Source organism: Megalopta genalis, chromosome 5 (assembly GCF_051020955.1).
Source record: "Megalopta genalis isolate 19385.01 chromosome 5, iyMegGena1_principal, whole genome shotgun sequence".
Lineage (NCBI taxonomy): Eukaryota > Metazoa > Arthropoda > Insecta > Hymenoptera > Halictidae > Megalopta > Megalopta genalis.
Genome location: NC_135017.1, coordinates 27,358,576 through 27,380,116, shown reverse-complemented (window position 1 = coordinate 27,380,116; position 21,541 = coordinate 27,358,576). Strand labels below are relative to the sequence as shown.

The following is a 21,541-nucleotide window of genomic DNA, read 5'->3' as shown; positions in this document are numbered from 1 at the left end:
GGCTGGCGTATGCCTTCAGGAAGGAGTATAAAAAACACGTCGGAAAATTCTCCGTACGTTATATATACAACTCATAACTAATAATTAATAATGCAACTCATTATCACCTCATTACGAAGAGAAAATTGACGTCGTTCAATTCGCCCATTGTAGTAGCTGCTGCGCATGCATTGAAGATGAAACATAGTTTGAAAAATTATGTTTATACGATTTGAAAAACTTTGTTAACTTGATGTACCAGTGACACACGCAACATGTCTATTGAAGAGTAAAAAAAAGTTTATACCATTTTGAATCTTCTTCTTCTTCAATTGGAACAGGTCTTGTTGAATCCAAAACAAACTTGACTGAGACAAATTCCGTTGTCTCGATTTGCAAATACAATAAATTATCTCCAATTGTCCTTCAGCTTGTAAACAAAAAAGGCTTCTTTTCATAGTTGCCGATTATCAACAAATATAAAAACGAACCGCAAGGGCCGAATAATCGTATCCCCTCTTCCCAAATTGTCCATTTTTTTTTTCCAATCTGAGGGACAATTGAGAGAATTTTCCGTATGCACCCTTAAAAATATCTCTCCTCGACATCAAGAGTTGTCGAATCATTAGTCGAATCATTACTAATTCATTAATTCCGAACTAATTTTTGCTCGCGGATTATGTGTTTGGTAGATAAAAACGAAAAGGGTGCCCCAGTCTCCTGATAAATAACATCGCAAAAATCCATCGCGACACAGGGCTCGACGCGATTACATCTATTACCACCTCAGCTTTCTGCTTATTAAATAGAAACGAATAGCAGTTATAACCTGATCAAGCGTCTATTTTATGATTGCCTGTCTGTTAGCTTCGAATGGACCTGCGCGGCGCGGCGGTGTGCCGTGGAATTGGCGAAGGACTGAGTTATGCGGAAGATGAGAGACGTAAACCGTTTAAGATATACAGAATCGAATCGTAAATGTTAATTTTGATAAATGCGCGATTGATCAGCGTGTACCACGTACGACGGATCTATAATTTAATATTCAAATGCCCCGTATTTTCTAATAGAGAATGTGTCGAGTATGAAGGATGAACGTGCATCTCATTTCCATATTCCTACTCGACTGTGAAATTGATGTCGTCTAGAAACGATTCTCTCGGCTTCGATCGTCTATGAGCATTTTTTAATGCCGGAGATCGTGTCTTTCGATAGCGATTATTATTTTTAATCCGATGCGGACAACGCCTTATTCGCGTTAGATGGCTGTCAAAGCAATCTAGCTTAATTGAAGATCTCAACTAGACCGGGATCGCTCTTTTTATGTCACAGTAACCCTTTACTAGTTGTTCCATATTCCGGTAACTGATTGTTACTTGACTGTTAATCGTTTACACAATTTTCACCCCTTGCCTCGCGATTTATCGTCAAAGAAACATGTGTGCGCAGACGATTTAATTTAGCGCAACTCTATGCAACAAATGGGACGAAAATATTTCTGTTTTTATTTAATGTATTTATATAAATGTGGACATTATATCATTTGTAACAGAACATATTAATAATGTAACGCTAATATTGAATGAAAATTGAAAAATATCCTTTTTAAGTTATAATGAGATTAAAAAAGAAATTCTTGACATAATCGAAATTATTGAGAACAAAATTTAGGAACTATTTAAATTCCTTTTAATTTTACATGAAAAAAGGCAAAAGAATGTGTAGATATCATAATAATATTTTTTAACAGTTAGAAGAAATTTGTGGGGGCGTCATCCGTTAAATTCGAGTTTAGCACAGAAAATTTTTGCAGGCGAGTGTCGTCATTTCCACTTGAGGGGTTAAGAAGAATCTAAGAAAGTTATGAATTTTACTTGAGCGATTTATATATATATATAGTTGTATTTGAACAAATCGTTGTATATTCTAGTATTAGAGAGAACACATCAATATTTCTGATCAAGTTTGATTCATTCTGCAAACATAGAGGCGTAATTCTGCACAACAGGTTGGATGCACACTGTCACCTGTCAACACTAGCACGTGTTGCTACCTTTTGACTTCATGACCCACTCTCGCTGACACCTGACACCCCTGCATCGTCCTCTAAGTCAACGACCTCGGTGGCCCATGTCATTGGTACTATGTACTTCATCAACTGGCTTTTTTTAAACGTGATTGATGAGAACTCTATTTTCTGAATACGAATCACTTAAAGTTGTAAACAGTGAACGCAATCGAAATAAATGTTAACGTTAATCTAACGATCGTTAGAAACAATGTGACAAAGACTTTTACAAATATCCATTTGAGCCGTTTATTTTGAAAGTGGCCTAAGTCATTTTTCAAAAACACCGAGCTAGCTATTTTAATATTCACATTTCTACGTTATACATATAATTTCATGTCAGCAAAGCTGAAACAACGCAGTGACCCTTAGGAACACAAAAACATTATACCACCATGTTATCAATTAGCAATATTTTTAAATTTATTAAAACGTAAAAACCTTAAATATCTGGATTTTCAAATAAATGGTCTCAGGCCACTTTCCAAATAAACGGCTCATTTGATGTGTGGAGCATCAACCCTGCCACAGATGACTAGCCTGACGTGCCAAAAGACACGTTGTACAGTATTGTTAGACGATAACTCATTTAAATGCAAATAGATATATGTGATTATTTCATATTTATTTGAACAAATTTTGTTCATATTTCAGAATATTTAATTACACAAGACTTGACACTTGAAACCTTTTATTTATGACTTGGTTGCTCTGTGCATCTATCAAGCCCTTCTTTAGACTGCGAATTTTATGCATTTATGGTACATTATGTACATATGTTATATTATTGTAAGTGTATTAAAACTCTAGGAAGAAAGAATATAATTTTATTTAATTCCTGTTTCTTGCAATGAATGCGGACAATTTTTATTTTGTATAAAAATTCGCAGTCTACTTAATAAAAAATAGTTTTAAATGACCTTTTATTATACTGGCTTTATTCGTTCCTAAAGAGATAAATTGGCAGGAAAATGTTATGCAAAACATCATTGTTTGAAATCTAGGATCTTCGTAGTTCTGAATTAGATTGAATGTGATTCCCAAGTTCACCGTTCTTATAACATAGAGGTCGTTAAAATCACTGGCATTTTAAAGGATCGGTACTACAGATCCCTAGGACACATAATTCCCGAATATGTATTGTTAAACAAACACGTTAAATATCTGATTATCTACGTAAATATCAATGTTTATAATCCATATAAAATATTTCACATATTTCCTGATATTATATTTTCTAATATAAAATCTAATTTCAAATTCGAAAATGATTTTCTACAATTCGAGTATACATATAATAAAATTTATACTACACGGTAATTGTTGAAAATTTCGGTATTATGAAACATCGTAAAACAGATGATAATCTGACTATTCTTCAATGAAATAATTATTGCCGAAAAATGCAAAAAATCAATCGATATTTTTAATATTCCCTTTATTGAAAATTCAAGGTTATAAGAATTGGGGAGCATCTTTAAATTGTTACATAGTTAATAATAATCTATTTAAAGAGTAACTTGCTCGCCCCCTGACACAAAAATGTCAGAATTATGCATTTATTCCTTTGCTCTTGTCAGTTCAGTATAATATTTTTGATTTGCAAAACAATTTATTTTTTCTTTTAGACCGCGAGACGCGACTAGCAAAAAACGTCAATCAATACAAAATGTTCTCTGAATCATACAAAGTTAACAAGGTATATCGAAAATGGACGTTGATTGAAACTAATACTTGAAAAACAATACCATCGATTTTATACAATAACTCTTACAAGCTATTTCGTTTACAAAATAGCTTTCAAAGGCTATTCCTTTTGTAGAATTGATTTCAAAGGCTGCTTGTCCGTAAAATAGCTCTTAGAGGGTGCCGAAAAAACATTCTTTGATCAAATCATATCAGATTACTCGCGTAGATAACTGTAAGCGGCGAAATGTGCAATATCTACAAGAGGTGACATTTTCCATAATGCATTCGTGATCGTTTTACTCCTCTTTCATGTTTTTTGGTTTTATAATATCTTAAGCTGTATCTTGGGTAGGATACGTCTTAGGTAACAACACCCCTTGTGCATGGAAAACCTTTTTTCTCCTGTGCATTCTTCGAACCTTGGAGCTTGTTTTTTTTTACTCTTTTGTATATCTCTTACGCCTTTGAATTCCCTTGACAATCACTGATCTCGCGTAACCTCATATCTGTTTTGGTCTAATCTAGTTTCTGAAATTTTTTTACAACACTCCTCTCCTTTTACACTTTCAGGACAGTCGTAAAAAAATGTTGCACTAACGTAGTTATTCAAAATATATAGAACAATTATGCTCACACTGATCAGTGGTCTTGAATACCTCCAAATTTTTACTTTTTTAAAAAGAAACAATATTTAATATTTTGCTATTTGTATCAGAAATATTCAACACTTATTTCAGGTTTTCTATCTCTCATCAATGATCTAAACTATCTCAATTTTTATATATTCTCATAATTAGGGATTATTAACAAATATCGTCGTTTGTTAATTTTCAAATTAGAACGCAATAATAATTAATAATAGTAATTTACGAACATATTTATTTCTACTTTAAAATGAAAACGTACAAAAAATTATTCTACTGTTACTTTGTAATTAAAAGTAGTTCCACTTGAAATAAAAACAAGAAAAATATGATATTGACAAATTATTATATTACACTTGCCTATAAAATAAATTTTTTATAATTACAACTTTGTTCCTAATTAGAATTAATTCAATTTATTCCATTAAATAATTATAATAAAATAATTTTCACTCATATGTTTGAAACATTTTTTATTTCATCGAAACTTGTAACACGTTTAAAAATATAACTTTTTATATTGCGGAAAAGTAATTTGTAATCTTACTTTATGCACATAATTTTTTATTGTAGCATGATTATATATTTTATGATTATATATATATATATGATTATACATATATGTATTTTTATAGTATTTTATTATAGTAGTATGTTACTCTTATAAGGTATATAACTCTACTACCTTCTATTTTATGCGTCTATGGACGCTTGACACGCGTTTCAAATCTTATTTTGTTCATAATGTTTTAATTTTATTCTAAATTTTTCTGAGTGCACGAAAAGGAAAAATTGCGATGGAAATGAACGTCTATTTTTTTATTTATTCTCAGTTTTACATTATCTGAACTGTGTAATTTAAAAAATCAATAAAATAACCAATAAGAATGTAACATTTGTGACATTTACTCCAATAATTGTACATTGTTTTCATTTAAAATTTGTAAAATTGTTAAAATAAAATGAATATTAATGAAGGACTTCATAGAATATTTATTGATGTTTTTAAATGTTTACATATATGATCAAGTAGATAAAAATTGAAGTTTATGCAAACAAACAATGAATTAGTTAAATCGATTGTAATTTATTTTAAGTATTTTCAAACTATTATATTGATGAAATAAATAAAAATATACAAAATGTACTCAATTAATAAAATACCATCCTTTGGGGATGATACGATAAATGCTTGTGCTCAGGCTGAAGCTAAAAATATGAATATTGTTTACGATGAAAGCAATATGGAAAAATATTTCAAAGATAATGTATTCTTTTCTAAAGAAGCAAATAAATCAAATGATGTTGTAGTAATTCAACCTAAACAAAGCAATTTATTGAATACTTTAATTGATTCAAAAGCTAGTATAAATCAGGATAATTCAAGTCTTAAAGAATTTCAAAAAAATATAGGAGAAATTTCAGAAAGTAATAGTAAAGTTAAAATATCAAACAAACTAAAAATCAAGAACATTATTTCCTCCAAAAAGAAAAATGATTCATGTAATATAAATAAAGAAAATGTGAACATTAATTATACAAAATGTGAAGCTTCATTGAATTTAATTACAACAAATATGTTGTTAAAACAACCAGATAAGTCTACATTGACAAACTCACATAATGATGGCAATAGAAAACATGATATTGGAGACAATATAACAGACAATACTGCATATTCTAAATTATCAGATAGTAGTTATATGAAAAGTAGTATTGAAAAATCAACAGAAATAAATTCTTCTATTTCCATTATTACTACTCAAGATCGATTTAAATTAGCATCTTGGGGATTACCTCCAAATATTCTTCAGGTAATATACTTTTTGTTTCAAATACATCTAAATTGTCAGATGTAATGTGAAAAATGATTAATTATCTTTTTTATAGAAATATGAAGCAAGAGGAATAAAAGAAATGTTTACATGGCAACTGGAATGTTTATCGAACCATAAAGTCATGGAAGAGAAACGTAATCTTGTATATTCTGCTCCAACATCTGCTGGAAAAACATTAGTAGCAGAGATCCTTATGATAAAAACAGTTCTAGAAAGAAGAAAAAAAGTAATTTTTATTTTGCCCTTTATATCTGTCGTTCGAGAAAAAATGTACTACTTTCAAGTAAGATTTTTTGTCCACTTGAATGCTTCAATTTATAGTGTCAAATAATTTTTAATTAATAAAATTCATCTGGTAGGACTTATTGTCTGATAGTGGTATTAGAGTTGATGGATTTATGGGAGGTCTAGTTCCTCGTGGAGGATTTGCAACTACACAAATTGCAATTGCAACAATTGAGAAAGCAAATTCTTTAATAAACCGTTTAATGGAAGAAAATGAATTAATCAATTTAGGAGCTGTAGTAATTGATGAATTACACCTTGTTGGAGACCCAAATCGAGGATACCTTTTGGAATTACTTCTAACTAAATTGAAATATATGACTCTTAGGTAATTGACATTAATTTACCATTTTTCAAAAGGAAACAATAATATTATACACATTATGGTAATTTATTGTTAGTACACATTGTTCTTTTGTTCTGTTACAGAGATGAAAATATTAATATACAACTAATTGGTATGTCTGCAACACTTCCAAATTTAACACTTTTAGCAGAATGGTTAAATGCAGAACTCTATAAGACAGACTTTAGACCCATACCTTTAAATGAACAATGCAAGGTACTTTTTCATAACAACAAGTTAGAAGCTTATGTGAATTAAAATTAACGAAAATATTTTAACTTTTTAGATCAATAAAAACATTTATGATAATAAATTATGCCTCATTAGAACTTTAATGCCAATGCCTGAGCTCACTATGGACATAGATGATATTTTTCACTTATGCATTGAAACAATATCAGATGGTCACAGTGTACTAATCTTTTGTACAACAAAAAATTGGTGTGAAAAGTTAGCCGAACAAATAGCAGCTGCGTTTTACAAATTAGGTCCGTTTAATAATATCGTGATTCGTATATTTAGTTTCATACACAGTTAATGAAACTATTATACATTCACAAAAACCACTACTCAAGAAATATATATTCTATATAGGTCGAGAAAATACATCACTTGGTACAACTTTAAGGCAGCAGTTAGATGCTACATTAATTTCTGAAACGTTGGAACAATTAAAACGTAGCCCAACAGGTTTGGATAATGTTTTAAAACGCACAGTTTCTTTTGGAATAGCTTTTCATCATGCTGGTCTAACTATGGATGAACGTGATATCATAGAAGGATCTTTCAGGTAATTATTTAACTTATTTCATGTGTAATCATTCTACCATCTGTTGCTTACTGTTGATCGTTTCAGATCAGGATCTTTGAGAGTGCTTGTGGCAACATCAACTTTAAGTAGTGGAGTAAATTTGCCAGCTCGAAGAGTAATTATTAGATCTCCAATGTTCGGTGGTAGATTATTGGATAGTCTTACCTACAAACAAATGATAGGTCGAGCGGGCAGGATGGGGAAAGATACAGCAGGTAGAATTAAATTGTATTACATTTGAACATATATAAAATATATTATTTAATTTTGCCATTATGCAATGTAGGAGAAAGTATACTCATGTGTAAACCAAATGAACAGAAAGCAGCTGAATTACTACTATCAGCTAATTTGAAACCAATTATGTCATGTCTTAAAGACTCAACACCTTTAATTCGAGCTCTTCTTGAAGCAATAGCTAGTGAAGTTGTACATACTCCATTAGATCTTGAATTGTACACCAAATGTACTTTAATACATTTATGCAATGAAGACATAACAGAGAATCCATCAAATGAAGCAATTCAATTTTTAGTAGACAATGAGTTTTTACTGTATGTATTTGTATCCCAATTATTGTAAATATACATAACAATTAAAATGTTTATACTTCGTATGAAAATTGCACTGTTTCCTAGACTACAAAAGACTGAAGAAGAGCATAGATGGGTAGCTACTGCTTTTGGAAAAGCATGTTTGGCTGCTTCTATACCGCCTAGGGATGGTCTGTTTTTACTTGAAGAGTTACAAAAAGCAAGACGCTGTTTCGCCCTAGATACAGAATTGCACGTGATATATTTAGTTACACCTCTTAGTTCTGGAAACCAAATTGGAAGCATCGATTGGATGATTTACTTGGAATTATGGAAAATGCTTTCAGAAAGTGAACGAAGAGTCGGTCAACTCGTTGGCGTAGAAGAGCGTTTTCTAGCATCGGCTGTTAGAGGCATCGTACGACCTGGAAAATCAGTAAATTATTCATTAACTAGCAATTCAATCATTGAACTAAATCAATTGAATACTGGATTTATAATTGAAAATATAATTTTATGTCTTATTTGTAGCTCAATATACATAAAAGATTCTATACTGCATTAGCTTTACATGATTTAGTACGCGAGGTTCCTCTTAACGCAGTTTGTAAGAAATACGGCTGTTGTCGAGGAGTTCTTCAAAGTTTACAACAATCAGCTGCTACTTTTGCTGGTAATATTTCTAATACTTAATTCCTTAGAAGTGAACTTGTAATTTACTAGTAATGCCATGCTTAAAATTTATGATTAGGAATGGTTACACAATTTTGTAAACAATTAAGTTGGGACTGTATGGAATTATTGGTCTCTCAATTTCAAGCACGTTTGCAATTCGGCGTGTGTAGAGAATTGCTAGACTTACTACGTCTTTCAATGTTAAATGGACTTCGTGCTAGAAGTCTTTACAAACAAGGAATTATGACCGTAGCAGATTTAGCAGTTGCTAATGAGCTTGATGTTGAACGTGCACTTTATAAAGCTCTGCCCTTTGAAAGGTAAAGAATAAATATTAATATACTATACATATATTAATACAATTACCTTATTGCAATAATATTGAATAAATTTACCGAAATTATATATTAGTGAAAAAGAACATGACGGAGAGCATGAATCAGAAGCAGTGAAACGAAATAAAATAAGAACTGTATTTGTAACTGGAAGAGATGGTATGACACCACATGAAGCTGCAATTATGTTAGTACAAGAAGCCAGATTACTAGTTCAGGTACAAAATCGTTGTTATTAACATTAACTAAGTTCTCCTAAATTATTCAATGATACAATAATTTTAGCATTTAATTATAGAACGAACTAGGACTACATGATATGTCATGGAAACAAAATGAACAGTCTGTTATTACAAATGAACCTCAAAGTATAACTAACTCACGCATACAGCAAAGTATATTACAAAATAAAAAACATTCAAATTCACAAGCAACAAATATTGAAATTATTATACCTAATGATTCGAAAATTGAAAGTGAAGCAAACAATGAACTTGGAGAAAAAAATATACAGATATTAAATCTACCCACTATCGGAAATATTAACTCTATTAATCAGCGTGAAGAATCCTTAGATAATAAATTAAATAATGATGCAAAGTCTAAAATTAATTCAAATATGACAGACAATCTTAAAAATATTGAATGTAATCTGCAGTCTGACTTAGTTGAAGAAACCAAAAATGATAATATAAAACTTACTGATCAATTATTGCAATCAGATATTTCAAACTCAGTAAATGATAAACTATCCTCTGATTTTTTTGAGGTCAGTAGTCCAAAGATGGCATCTGATTCTCAAAGAAAAAGGGATAGTGAATCCGTGATCAGTATTAACAAATCTACGAAAAGTCAAATTCAAAGTGTTAAACATACGATAAAGATAGATATAGACATAGAAGACATAGAAAGTTCACAAAATTCCAGTTATGTAACATCAAAAAAAAGAAAAATCTCGAATGAAATGAATATAAATAATGTTACACGAATATCCAGTTTTGAAGATAATGATAAACAAAGGGTTTCAAGAAGTCCTAGTCTATTTGATGATAGTTTAAATCTTGATACGCAAATGTTTAATGTTCTTGAACAAAACATAATTGATTCTTTACATATCTCAGAATTTGAAGTGACCAGACTGTCTGAATCTAAACCAGTAACTGAGAATAATGTAGAAACAAAGTTACTACCTGCCAAAAACGTTTATGTTGAAACCCCAATTAAACGTGATGCAAATGTTAATAACATAAATAAAAATTCAGTTAATTTGACAGTCTCACAATCAAAACCAAACATAATTTCGTGGAGAGAAGATTCCTGGAATGAATCAAATAAATTAACAGAAAAGATAAACCAGATCAATGAAAAGAATAAAGCGGATATATCAGTCACATGTAATATAAGGAATATACAAAATACAAATATACAACATATTCAAGAAAGTACTGGTATAAACTATGCTATGCCAGAAAAGAAAAAGAAATGTAATGATAAATATCCAGATACTCCTAATGGCTTGAACAAGTTATCTCTGAAACGTAGATTAAAAGATAAATCTGTAGAAAAGTCACCTGTTGCAAATATCATAATGTACGGTAAAAACCGGACATTATCATTAGACTCAAACAAATCAGATTCGGATGATATCGTAATTCCTTCCCAAAATATGCACACACCTACTACAAGTATTAAGATAAAAAATAAATTGGATTCTGAGAAAAAGAAAAAATCAAATACACAAAAGATTTCCAAAACTGTGTTGAGCAACGAGTACCCAACTACTGCTTCAAATACGATAGAAGTGGAAAAACATAAGATTAAACCAACATTAAAGAAAATACTTGCTCATAATTTATTAATTCATAAAGATTGTAGTGCAGATAGTGCAATTTCAAATTCAGATGAGGATACTCCAATAAAATCAGCAAAAATCTTACAGAAATCTAAAATTAACATAAAGGAAACACAAAAGCCGATTGAAACATATTCAGAATCTGAAGCTCGAGGTAATACAAGTGACAAAATTAATTGGAACACGTTAAATATTATAAAAGTTGGAAGTGATAGAGGAACATTCAATTTATTCAAACGTGAAGTAATGCAAAGGAGATACATCGCTTTGGCTGTAAGTTGTGAATTGTATAAGAATGATGCATATACTATTGGCTCTAAAATTATGAGTTCCACCACTACTGATAGAAAAAAAAGATCTAAGAAGCTAGAAAATTATGTTGACGAAGATAGAAAAGTATGTGGTGCTGCTATTTCTTGGGAAAGTAATATTGCATATTACATTTCTTTTGGTAACGACCGAGGTATGTAAAATTATATCTGCATCAATTGTTTTCTACATATTCACTGAAATAATCAATTTTCAGATTTAAAAGTTCCAGGCAAGGAACAAATGAAGCTGCTAAAAGAAATACTTAATAATACACATTTACATATAAAATGTTATGCAGCCAAGGAGACATTTAAAATCTTATATAGATGTTGTGATATTATTGCGAGTTGCAAATTTCTAGATCCAAAAGTGGCAAATTGGCTGTATGATAGTGAAATTTATGAAAAAAATTTCAGTGAAATGGTAGAAAATGTGAATGTATATTAGAAATATATATATAATATTAAATTCTATCTTTATTGAAAAATATTTATATTGTAAATAGGTAAAAGAATATTTTCCAGAAGGATGTTTCATAATGAAACGAGTAGATACTTGTTCTATAACAGGGCCTGGATTAAATATAAAAAGCTCCATACCAGGGGAATTTCGAGCATCTGCAGAAACTGTACTTACGTGGCACATAACAGATATTCTTCTAAATAAACTAGAACGTTTGAGTCCAACGTTGTTGTATACATATAAAGGTAATTGTTACTACATTTTTGTTATTAATATGTAGTTTTAATAAACTATTCCTCACAATTTTTAGTACTAATCAAATTTTAAATACTATCTTAGATATTGAAATGAAAACCGTAATTCTATTGGCTTGTATGGAATTAACTGGTTTAGGTGTATCTTTAAAGTCATTACAAGATCTGTCTTCTGCTATCCATCAAGAAATAATGTCTTTAGAACAACGAGCATATGCATTATCAGGAATGAAATTTAATTTTTTATCGTCTAAGGAAGTTGGCAAGGTTTGTTAATATTGTATATTTAAAAGATAGTCCATTTATTTAGCATACTTTAATCAAATTGCTGGATTGTTAATTGTTTAGGTGTTAGGATTATACAAAGGGAAAAAAATTAGTGTTAATAAAGCTGTTCTAGAACAGTCTGATCATCCTGTAGCTAATCTTGTTATGTCATGGCGTAAATTAAGCGCCACTCAATCTAAAGTATGTATATAAAAAATCTTTGAAACTACAACTATTCGTACAAAACGTACTACAAAGAAATTAATAAAATTAAAGTACTAAATTATATTTTATACCACAGATTATTAATCCAATTTTGAATCTGGCTCAAACCAATTCTCGTATTCATGGTAATTGTATTACATACACATTGACTGGTAGAGTATCAATGCATGAGCCAAATTTGCAAAATATTCCAAGAGACTTTAATTCTGAAGATAATAGCTTTGTCATAAGTGTCCGTATGGCATTTGTACCAGTTGTAGGAAATGTTATGCTATCAGCAGACTACTGTCAGCTTGAATTAAGAATATTAGCCCATTTTTCTAAAGATATGACATTGTGCGACACAATGAGGAAGCCAGGAGATATTTTTAAGAATATTGCGGCGACTTGGAACCATGTATCTGAAGACCAAGTATGTAGAAAAAACAGAATTTTTATTCAGTATAAGCTTCATTTATTTTAACAAATTCTTAAACAGGTTGATGACAAAATGCGTCAACATACAAAACAGTTATGTTATGGAATGATTTATGGTATGGGAGTGAAAACGCTTGCAGAAAATTTATCTATGGATGAAATTAAAGCAAAAGAATTTTTAGAATCTTTTAAGACTGCATACCCAGGTATATCGAAATGGTTAACCAGTGTACAAGAGGAAGCACGAGCAAATAAATATGTAACAACTATCCTAGAAAGGCGAAGAATGCTTTCTAGTTTAACAAGCTCGGATTTAGCAGAAAAAGGTAAATTTTCTTCTCGTAGTTATTAATTAAAAATGATTCTATTTTACAACTTTTGTTAGTAATCATTTTACTATCTATTAATAAATTACAGCTCAAGCGGAACGTCAAGCAGTGAACACTAAAATACAAGGTTCAGCAGCAGATATTGCAAAAAAGGCAATGGTCAATATTGAAGAAAGAATGCGATTCGAATTTCCAACTTCATCAGCAATTATGCCTACTGTTAATTCTACACGCAAATTAAGAAGTAATAGCAGAGTTACACTACAAAGAGGTGGCTTCTTGGTGTTACAACTTCATGATGAATTACTATATGAGGTAAATATGAAATAAAATTGCATTCGTTTTTAAATACTCGATTGTACAAAACACAACGACAAAACGTATTTTGGAACATGAAAGTACCTTAAATTTTTTAATTTTAGGTGAACATAAATGATTTACGACAAGTTGCAACAATAGTGAAAGAATCAATGGAACAAGTATGTCAACTTGCAGTGCCATTACCAGTAAAACTCAAAGTTGGTCCAGCTTGGGGAGATCTTTCTGAGTACAATCTCTAATATTTTGTATTCATATGTGTGCTTTTTAGCATAACTATTCCAGTGAATCATGTTTCAGATAATTATTATTTATTGTTATATTTAATGAATTTGTAATATTATGCGTTTTTTGTGTGCATTCACAATGATTAATTATCCTCAGTATAATAATTTAAAATAATGAATTGTATACTTTTTTCATGTATAAATAACATATTTATTTACTATATTTTATGACATCAAACAAAATAATTTTAGATGCATAAATCTGATTGTACAATTTTTCGCAAGAATAATTTTATAAATATTATACGGAAATTTAATTATATATACAAACCAGTGAAGACAGAAATCATTCCATGTAAAACAAAGCTCAAGGATGTTGTATGAAAAATATTTAAATATGAATTTATTTTTTATATTTTTATACATAAATTTTACTGTTGTATTTATAAGGATAAACAAATAATGTAATTTGTATCAAATAAAATAACTTATTAATTAACAATGTGTGCTGTTGTGTAGTTATAATAATCTTATAAATAAATATGTTACTTTACAAATAATTGTAAAAATACTATCTTTTAGATTGTATCACAAGGTGGGGCCAATGATTGATGTAATTTTGATACTGCTGTTTGTACTATTTGTTGAAAAATTTCATCTTCCTTACTAGTTACTTCTAAATTTAATAAATCTATGTGTGCTTTTTTCCCATCAACTGTCACATAGAGTTTCTCTCCTTTGAAAATTTTAGGAACAGAATCTTCACCAAACATTTCTTGTAACATCTCTATTAAACATTCTTTAAAATGCATTCGATCCATTTTTGTAGGTGCTGGTAGTACTTTTGGTGGCTGTTCCATCATTTCAGCTTGAAGTATTGCAGTCAAAACAGAATCTGCATACATATCATTTACTGGTGTTGCAATCCACTCCATGGTAACAATTTTTCCATCTATAGTAACATCAATATTTTTAAAGACTCGTAATTTTTTATCATCCACCACTTCTAAGTTTCCAGCTATTTGTATTAGAAGATGTTTCAGTACTGGTAATGATGCTGAGAAATATACACTTTGTCGTTGAATAACTTGACTCATACTCATATCTGTATATTTTGATAAATCACAGGGTGCTAACATATGGTAATTAAAGTTTCTTTTCACTAAAACCCCAGACAATGTCTGTCCCGTTTTTGGCGTTTCCATTGCCAATGTACCCATTACTTTAGCTGTTTTTTCTCCTCTGAAATATAATTCCACAGCTACAGTATTTCTAGGATTATGTATCTCCATTGTTGTATTAGGATCATCTTCGTATTCTCTTTGTAAAGCAGCTTTTAATCTTCCCATTTCATTTTGTTCTCCATGTACCAGCACAACATGTGGTGGCTTTAATATGCGTATAAATTCTGAAGTTTGTTGGTAGTCTGTATGTGCGGAAAATGATATATAATCAACAGACATTTTCAGTGGTAACTTCTGTCCAGACATGGTTGTTATTTCTTCTGGTTCTGATAAAATAGTCTTAGCTAATGTTCCTTCTACACAATAACCAGCTATTATAACTCCATTTTTGGCATCAGTACACCAAGATTCGAATAATTCTCTTGATAAACCACTTTGCATCATACCAGGAGACGCCATTACTACACATGGCCCAATATCTTCAAAATGATCAATACCTTTCAAATTAGAAATATGTTTAAATACAAAAGGATTATTGATAGCTATTTGTCTTCTAATTTTGTCATTCATTGCATTTACATAAGTTTGGTAGACTGCCATGCATTTCTTTGCTAAAGATGAGGCATAATATATGGGAATTTCATGGAGTTCAGGATGTTGACTCCAATATTCGTCCAATATAAGCAATAATTCTTGTGCTCTGCCCAATGCAAATACAGGTATTAAACATCTTCCTCCTCTATTAACAATCTCATGAACTAAATTTGTAAATCTTCCTTCACGGTCTTCCCTTTTCTCATGTATATGTGTGCCGTAAGTAGATTCAGTAATTAAGACATCAGGATGAATATTAGGAATTTCAGCAGCCATTAAATGTCTATCTTCTTGCCGACTAAAATCTCCAGTATACAAAATTTTAACTCCTGCTATTTCTATCATAAACATAGCAGCACCTAGTACATGTCCAGCATTGTATGCCCAAAATTTGATTCCGAACACATCCTTTTCTTCATGGAAATTAATTGTTTCTATTTTATCCATACTAGTTTCTAGATCTGATTCTGTATACAACATTTGTTCTGTAGCAATGTTGCTAACTTTAATATAATCAGATAACAACCAACGATAAATAGCCTTGGTGGCATGTGTCATAAAGCATCGTCCTTTAAAACTCGTCTTTTGTAAGAACCATGGCAAAGCTCCACAGTGGTCCAAATGGAAATGAGAAATTAATAATAAATCAATTTCATCTGCCTCTACTAAATCTACAAATGGTAATGCATCCATCCCAGACAATCCAGGATGAATACCACAATCTAACATAATCTTTTTCCCTTTAAATTCCAACATAATACATGATCTCCCGACTTCTTGTCCTGCACCTAGCGGTCTAATTGACAATAAGTCACTCTCCTCTGCTGGTACTTGAGTGTCAGCTTTTCTTTTCACAGACATTTTCCCAAATTTGATATTATTATCAATTCTCAATTATATTAAAATAAAATTACAATTATCATCTCATTGTATTATATTGTTTATGTTTGCAATCTCAATCTTGTCAATATGTTTGCAAGGTTATGTACTATTGAATATGTATCTTTTCTGCTGTTTATATCGTATATTGTATAAACATATCTTAACGTTATGTTAGATTGCTATGATACTTGATGCCGCTTCAAATTTAAAATCGAAGTAGAGGTTAAGAAAGTTTCTTTCGGCTTTAATAATTCGTGCATACAGATATTTATGAATGAAGAAATGTAGTTTTTTGCTTTCCACGTTGTGTAAATAAGAAAATGTCCCATTAATGGCTTAATTCACGAAAGTTAAGCACAATTTTCGAACGTAACCTTCACTATTGTATCTATACAAAAAACACCAACAATACAGTTCTCAGTCTTCATTTTCTTATGGTTCTGTTTTATGGTACCAGAGACTTATGGGTACGTTCTTATGCATAAATATCTATTTTGTCTAATAGATGATACACATTTTATGTACAATAGCTACGTACAATTATTTTATACACAACACATTTTAATATAAAAGACACTTGTGGGATAACTTTATGATAGCATTTCGTTCTGGTCCCGCTGGAGGACTTATCAGTAATGCTATCTAGTGGGCCTTAGACGTGGAGATATCGGAAGGACAGTTGAGGAACTGAGACGAATTAGATGATTGCAGAAAGAAGTCCCTCTGGTGGTGAGCGACGGGGACGAGCCGCTATACATGTACGCGCGTATATCTAATTAATAATAGAAAAACGACATATATAATATAATACAATATAATACATTACAAATTTTGTACATTATATACATCGAAAAATCAATATATTAATATTTTAAATATTGATAATTAATTTTTAAAATATTGCAAACAATATTGGAACGGAATCAACTATTGAAGTGGTCCCAGAAATAAACAAATACTTTTACATAAGAATACAATTGAATTTGAAGATACAATACACGTAGATAATAATATTATTACCACATATATGATATTCTAACACTATATGATTAGTAACATGCCTCGCGGCGGGCAAGGGGAAAGTCACGGGCTACATCATGAAGTAGAATGGCTTACTATGGTGAGACATGACTGTATTGCGTCACATGGATTACTACAATGATGGTTGTAGCAACAGATTATGTACATACATATGTATTTCTTCATTCACTATGTGAAATGACGAAGTTTAATGTAAAATACTGGACAGTATAGTAGTAAAAACCTTTTTCCTTTAATTATTATTTAAATGTGAGTAACTTGACTCTCTGTGACACGCGTTACAATAAATCTTTTTAACGCAAGTATGAATTCAAATTTAGAATTGCATTACTTAGAATTAGAAATATAACCTATAATTAATAAGTGATGTTTTGAATATATTGAATTTGAAAATCGTTTCACCTGTTTTATACACGTATGTAATGTATTCATTTAGTAAGTTCGGTATCGTTAAACATATGGTATTTACGTTTTTTTTGTATTTGTTTATTATGATTTTAGCAATACATAATATTCATTTTTTGCATATTTTATAATTATCTTTTATGTGTTATTTCTAGAACTTTATGTTTAGAAATATACTATACAATTCATATCAGACGTTTGGCATTAATTTTTATTTTTACAGTTAATGAAAATTTGTTTTAGTAATGGAGGAAGATGGAAGTAAAAGAATGAGAGGTAGGACTCGTGGTAGAGCACGCGGTCGAGCACGAGGTCGTGCCAGAGGTAGATCTAAAAAGCAAGTAAAGGTAAACTTTTCCATTATTTTACAATACACATGTAAGCTTTTTATGCTATTCTATAATACATGTCATATAAATAAGTATTGGGTCTGGGAAAAAGTTCGTGGCGTTTTGTTAGTAAAATTCAACTGGATTTTTTATATTGTGAAAATGAATTTATTTAAATCAAATATGCTCCATTATTATCGACAATGTTTCGCCATCTTTTGGGTAGAATCATGATACCATCGATGAAGAACTTCTGTAGTTTCTGGTTAAAAAACTGAATCAAGTGGTTTTCAGAGGCTTCTTTTGAAGCTAGTTTAATTCCATTGAGAGAGTTCGGAACGGGGAGTTTCGGGAGAGTTCTGCAGAGATCGGAACAAGTAATAGATAGAGGGTGCTATGTCTGGATTATATAGTAGGTGCATCAAAATTTCCCAACCAAACTCTCGCAATTTTTTACGGGTCATCAAAGAAATGTGTAGTTGAGCATTGTCGTGATGGAAGACAACACTTTTCCTATTGTGCAATTCAGGCTGTCTTTTTTTCAATTGCGTGGCGTAATCTCTCCAGTTGTTCACAATAGAGTTGAGAATTAATCGTCTGACCAACTGGAAGTACCTCATGGTGGACGATTCCCTTCCAGTCCTACCACACACACAGCATCACCTTTTTTAGCGTCAATCTTGGCTTCGCGAACACTTGTGACGGCTCATCATCTTTTGTCCATGTTCTTTGGCGCTTCCGATTGTCGTACGTGATCCATTTTTCATCACCGGTTATGACACGTTTCAGAAATGGCTCGATTTCATTACATTTCAGCAGCGCATCACAGATGTTGATTCGATTCATCATGTTTTCCGCGCTCAACTCATGAGGAACCCAAACATCCAGCTTCTGTTTGTATCCAACTCCATACCAACATCGACACTGCTAATATGCTTATCTTGCTGGACTTTTTCAACAATTTCATTAGCTTTTTCAGTAACTGAACGACCAGAGCGTGACTCGTCTTTCACATCAAAATTACCAGAACGAAAGCGAGTGAACCATTTCCGCGCAGCTGATTTTGATAATGTACCTTCACCATGCACAGCACAAATTTTTTCACAAGCCTGCACAGCGTTCTTCCCTTTATCGTAATGATATTGTAAAATATAGCAAAATTTCTCATTACTTCCCTCCATTTTCAAACGCCAACAACTTTCCAAGTACTGCACCACCCCGATGTTTATACGCTCAAAATTATGTTCAATGTGTCACCTTTAAATAAAGTGTTTAGTGGTATTGTTGCAATAAGTTCTTCGTGAATTATTAACAATTGACGACATCTATCGGAAAAACGCCACGAACTTTTTCCCAGACCTAATATTATTTTTATTACCTGAGTCAGGTTATTGAAAGTGATGAAGAAGATACCACACAACAAGTTGAAGAGACACCAACAGAAACACCTGGAACAGAATTGGAAGAGCATGAAGCCCCACCAGCACAACAACCTCCCTTGGAACAACAATTTGATTTGGAGGCTGATATATCACAACTGGAGGCTCCAACTTTCACAACTATTAACAGGGGACCCCCTGAGCCAATGCTCCGTTTAAGATGGGACCATAGAGTGAATCTTATTGGAGAGAAAGTTTTAAATCCTATGATACACTGTTGTGACAAGTGTCTGAAACCAATTCTCATCTATGGACGTATGGTAAGCAATGCTTGTGTTTTAATTTTTTAAGTAACAAACAAATTTATGTATTGTGTATGTATTTTCTTATTTAACATTAAAAATTCTTAAAACTAATGTTTTAGATACCTTGTAAACATGTGTTTTGCTTGTCTTGTGCTAAAAGGGAAGACAAAGTTTGTCCACGTTGTATGGAAAAGGTTTCTAGAGTCGAACAAACTGGTTTGGGTACTGTGTTCATGTGCACGCATGGAGGAACTAGATATGGAAATGCAGGTTGCAGAAGAACATATCTTAGTCAAAGAGATTTGCAGGTAATTAGACAGAACTTATTCAAATTTTATAAAATGTTTTAATTCTGGTACTGTATGATATGATTTGTGCAGGCACATATAAATCATCGTCATATCTCAGCCCCACCACAACAAGTTCAAGGAATGCAAGTTGATCCTCCTCAATATGTCCATACTAAGTCAGAAATAGAGTCTCAATTAACAAAAGTTCCATCAGTTGCTATGCAGAATACTCGTATAAAGTCGGTGCAATCGCATATGGTTCAGCCAATAATGGGAAACGATCCTAGAGTGAATTCTATGGTCAGTCAGATACCAGTGGAACATAGGCAACAGCATAGGCCACAGTCACTAATATCGATGCAAAATTATTCTCAAAGTTCTCAGCCACCACCACCAAGTAATGCTCCATTAAGAACAAATCTGATAACTGTACCCATTCAAGATACGTCTATATCAACACATGAAATACATTCACAACAAAGTCATCATTATTATCCTCCTCCTCCACCTCAAGTTAATTATGGAGGTTACAATGTGCCACCTCCAGTTTCACAAACACAACAGTACTATCCACAGCCACAACATCCTGCTCAAGTATCTTATGTTCCACCACCTCCACCACAGCAGCAACAATATGTATCGTCTACGCCAACCTCAATAAGGCCATCTCCAACAGGGTACATACAAGATCCGTCGTATGGCCCACCACCACCTCAGCAGCAAGCTCCACCACCTCAAAGCCAATGGTCACAACATCAACAACAGTTTTATAGGTAAACGAAACAACCTTTACAGAGGACAGACTTTTGTATATACTATTATATACGTTGTGATAAAACTGTTGTGGTTAATATGCAGCAATTACAAAATGGTTACAAGTACTAATTTTGTACAGATGCTGCTTACTGTTAGGAAAAATTGACTTAAAAATATTTTATACTTTTTAAGAATTATATACACAGCATTAAGTGGCTAAACTTATATATAATATATAATATAGCAATAAAATTGTTTTCATGCTATAAATAAATTTATTTACTTCCCGTTCTTGATGTTTTTGTAGACTTAGAGATAGGATTTACAAGAAAAAGAAGTAGCTTATTTAATATGAAAATGTTTTATACTTATTATTTATGTACAATTAACAGATTATAAGTTTATAAATTAAACTATTAATAGAATATCAATAGTTCAAATACGTTTTTCTACTATATACTGCATATGTGGTGTTAGTATTCATAACTTTATTCCACATGCGATATAGGA

At 31.4% G+C, this 21,541-nt stretch overlaps 3 protein-coding genes across 6 annotated transcripts; 2 read left to right on the top strand and 1 right to left on the bottom strand.

Annotated features, from left to right (window-relative positions):
* The first annotated feature begins 5,057 nt into the window (after positions 1-5,057).
* On the top strand, positions 5,058-14,368 carry DNApol-theta (DNA polymerase theta). Its single transcript, XM_076522035.1, has 21 exons — positions 5,058-6,194; positions 6,271-6,501; positions 6,578-6,831; positions 6,933-7,065; positions 7,136-7,337; positions 7,444-7,639; positions 7,706-7,875; positions 7,947-8,214; positions 8,299-8,629; positions 8,725-8,866; positions 8,945-9,188; positions 9,280-9,421; positions 9,502-11,518; positions 11,582-11,790; positions 11,873-12,074; positions 12,169-12,350; positions 12,432-12,551; positions 12,652-12,987; positions 13,054-13,318; positions 13,410-13,636; positions 13,744-14,368. Exons 1-21 carry the CDS (start codon positions 5,523-5,525, stop codon positions 13,879-13,881), a joined length of 6,681 nt encoding a protein of 2,226 aa, XP_076378150.1. The 5' UTR covers positions 5,058-5,522; the 3' UTR covers positions 13,882-14,368.
* On the bottom strand, positions 12,989-17,210 carry Cpsf73 (cleavage and polyadenylation specificity factor 73). Its single transcript, XM_033474127.2, has one exon. The coding sequence runs from the start codon at positions 16,503-16,505 to the stop codon at positions 14,445-14,447; it is 2,061 nt and encodes a 686-aa protein (XP_033330018.2). The 5' UTR covers positions 16,506-17,210; the 3' UTR covers positions 12,989-14,444.
* A 369-nt stretch (positions 17,211-17,579) lies between these two features.
* On the top strand, positions 17,580-21,305 carry Hakai (E3 ubiquitin-protein ligase Hakai). Of its 4 annotated transcripts, none has more exons than XM_033474144.2 (5): positions 17,580-17,646; positions 18,216-18,319; positions 19,689-20,000; positions 20,105-20,293; positions 20,366-21,305. In XM_033474144.2, the coding sequence occupies exons 1-5, from the start codon at positions 17,634-17,636 to the stop codon at positions 21,050-21,052; spliced, it is 1,305 nt and encodes a 434-aa protein (XP_033330035.1). In that variant the 5' UTR covers positions 17,580-17,633; the 3' UTR covers positions 21,053-21,305. The 4 variants fall into 4 exon arrangements, with proteins under 4 accessions (XP_033330035.1, XP_033330036.1, XP_033330037.1 ...); XM_033474145.2 differs by lacking the exon at positions 17,580-17,646 and adding an exon at positions 17,661-17,816; XM_033474146.2 differs by lacking the exon at positions 17,580-17,646 and adding an exon at positions 17,670-17,869.
* Positions 21,306-21,541: the final 236 nt, after the last annotated feature.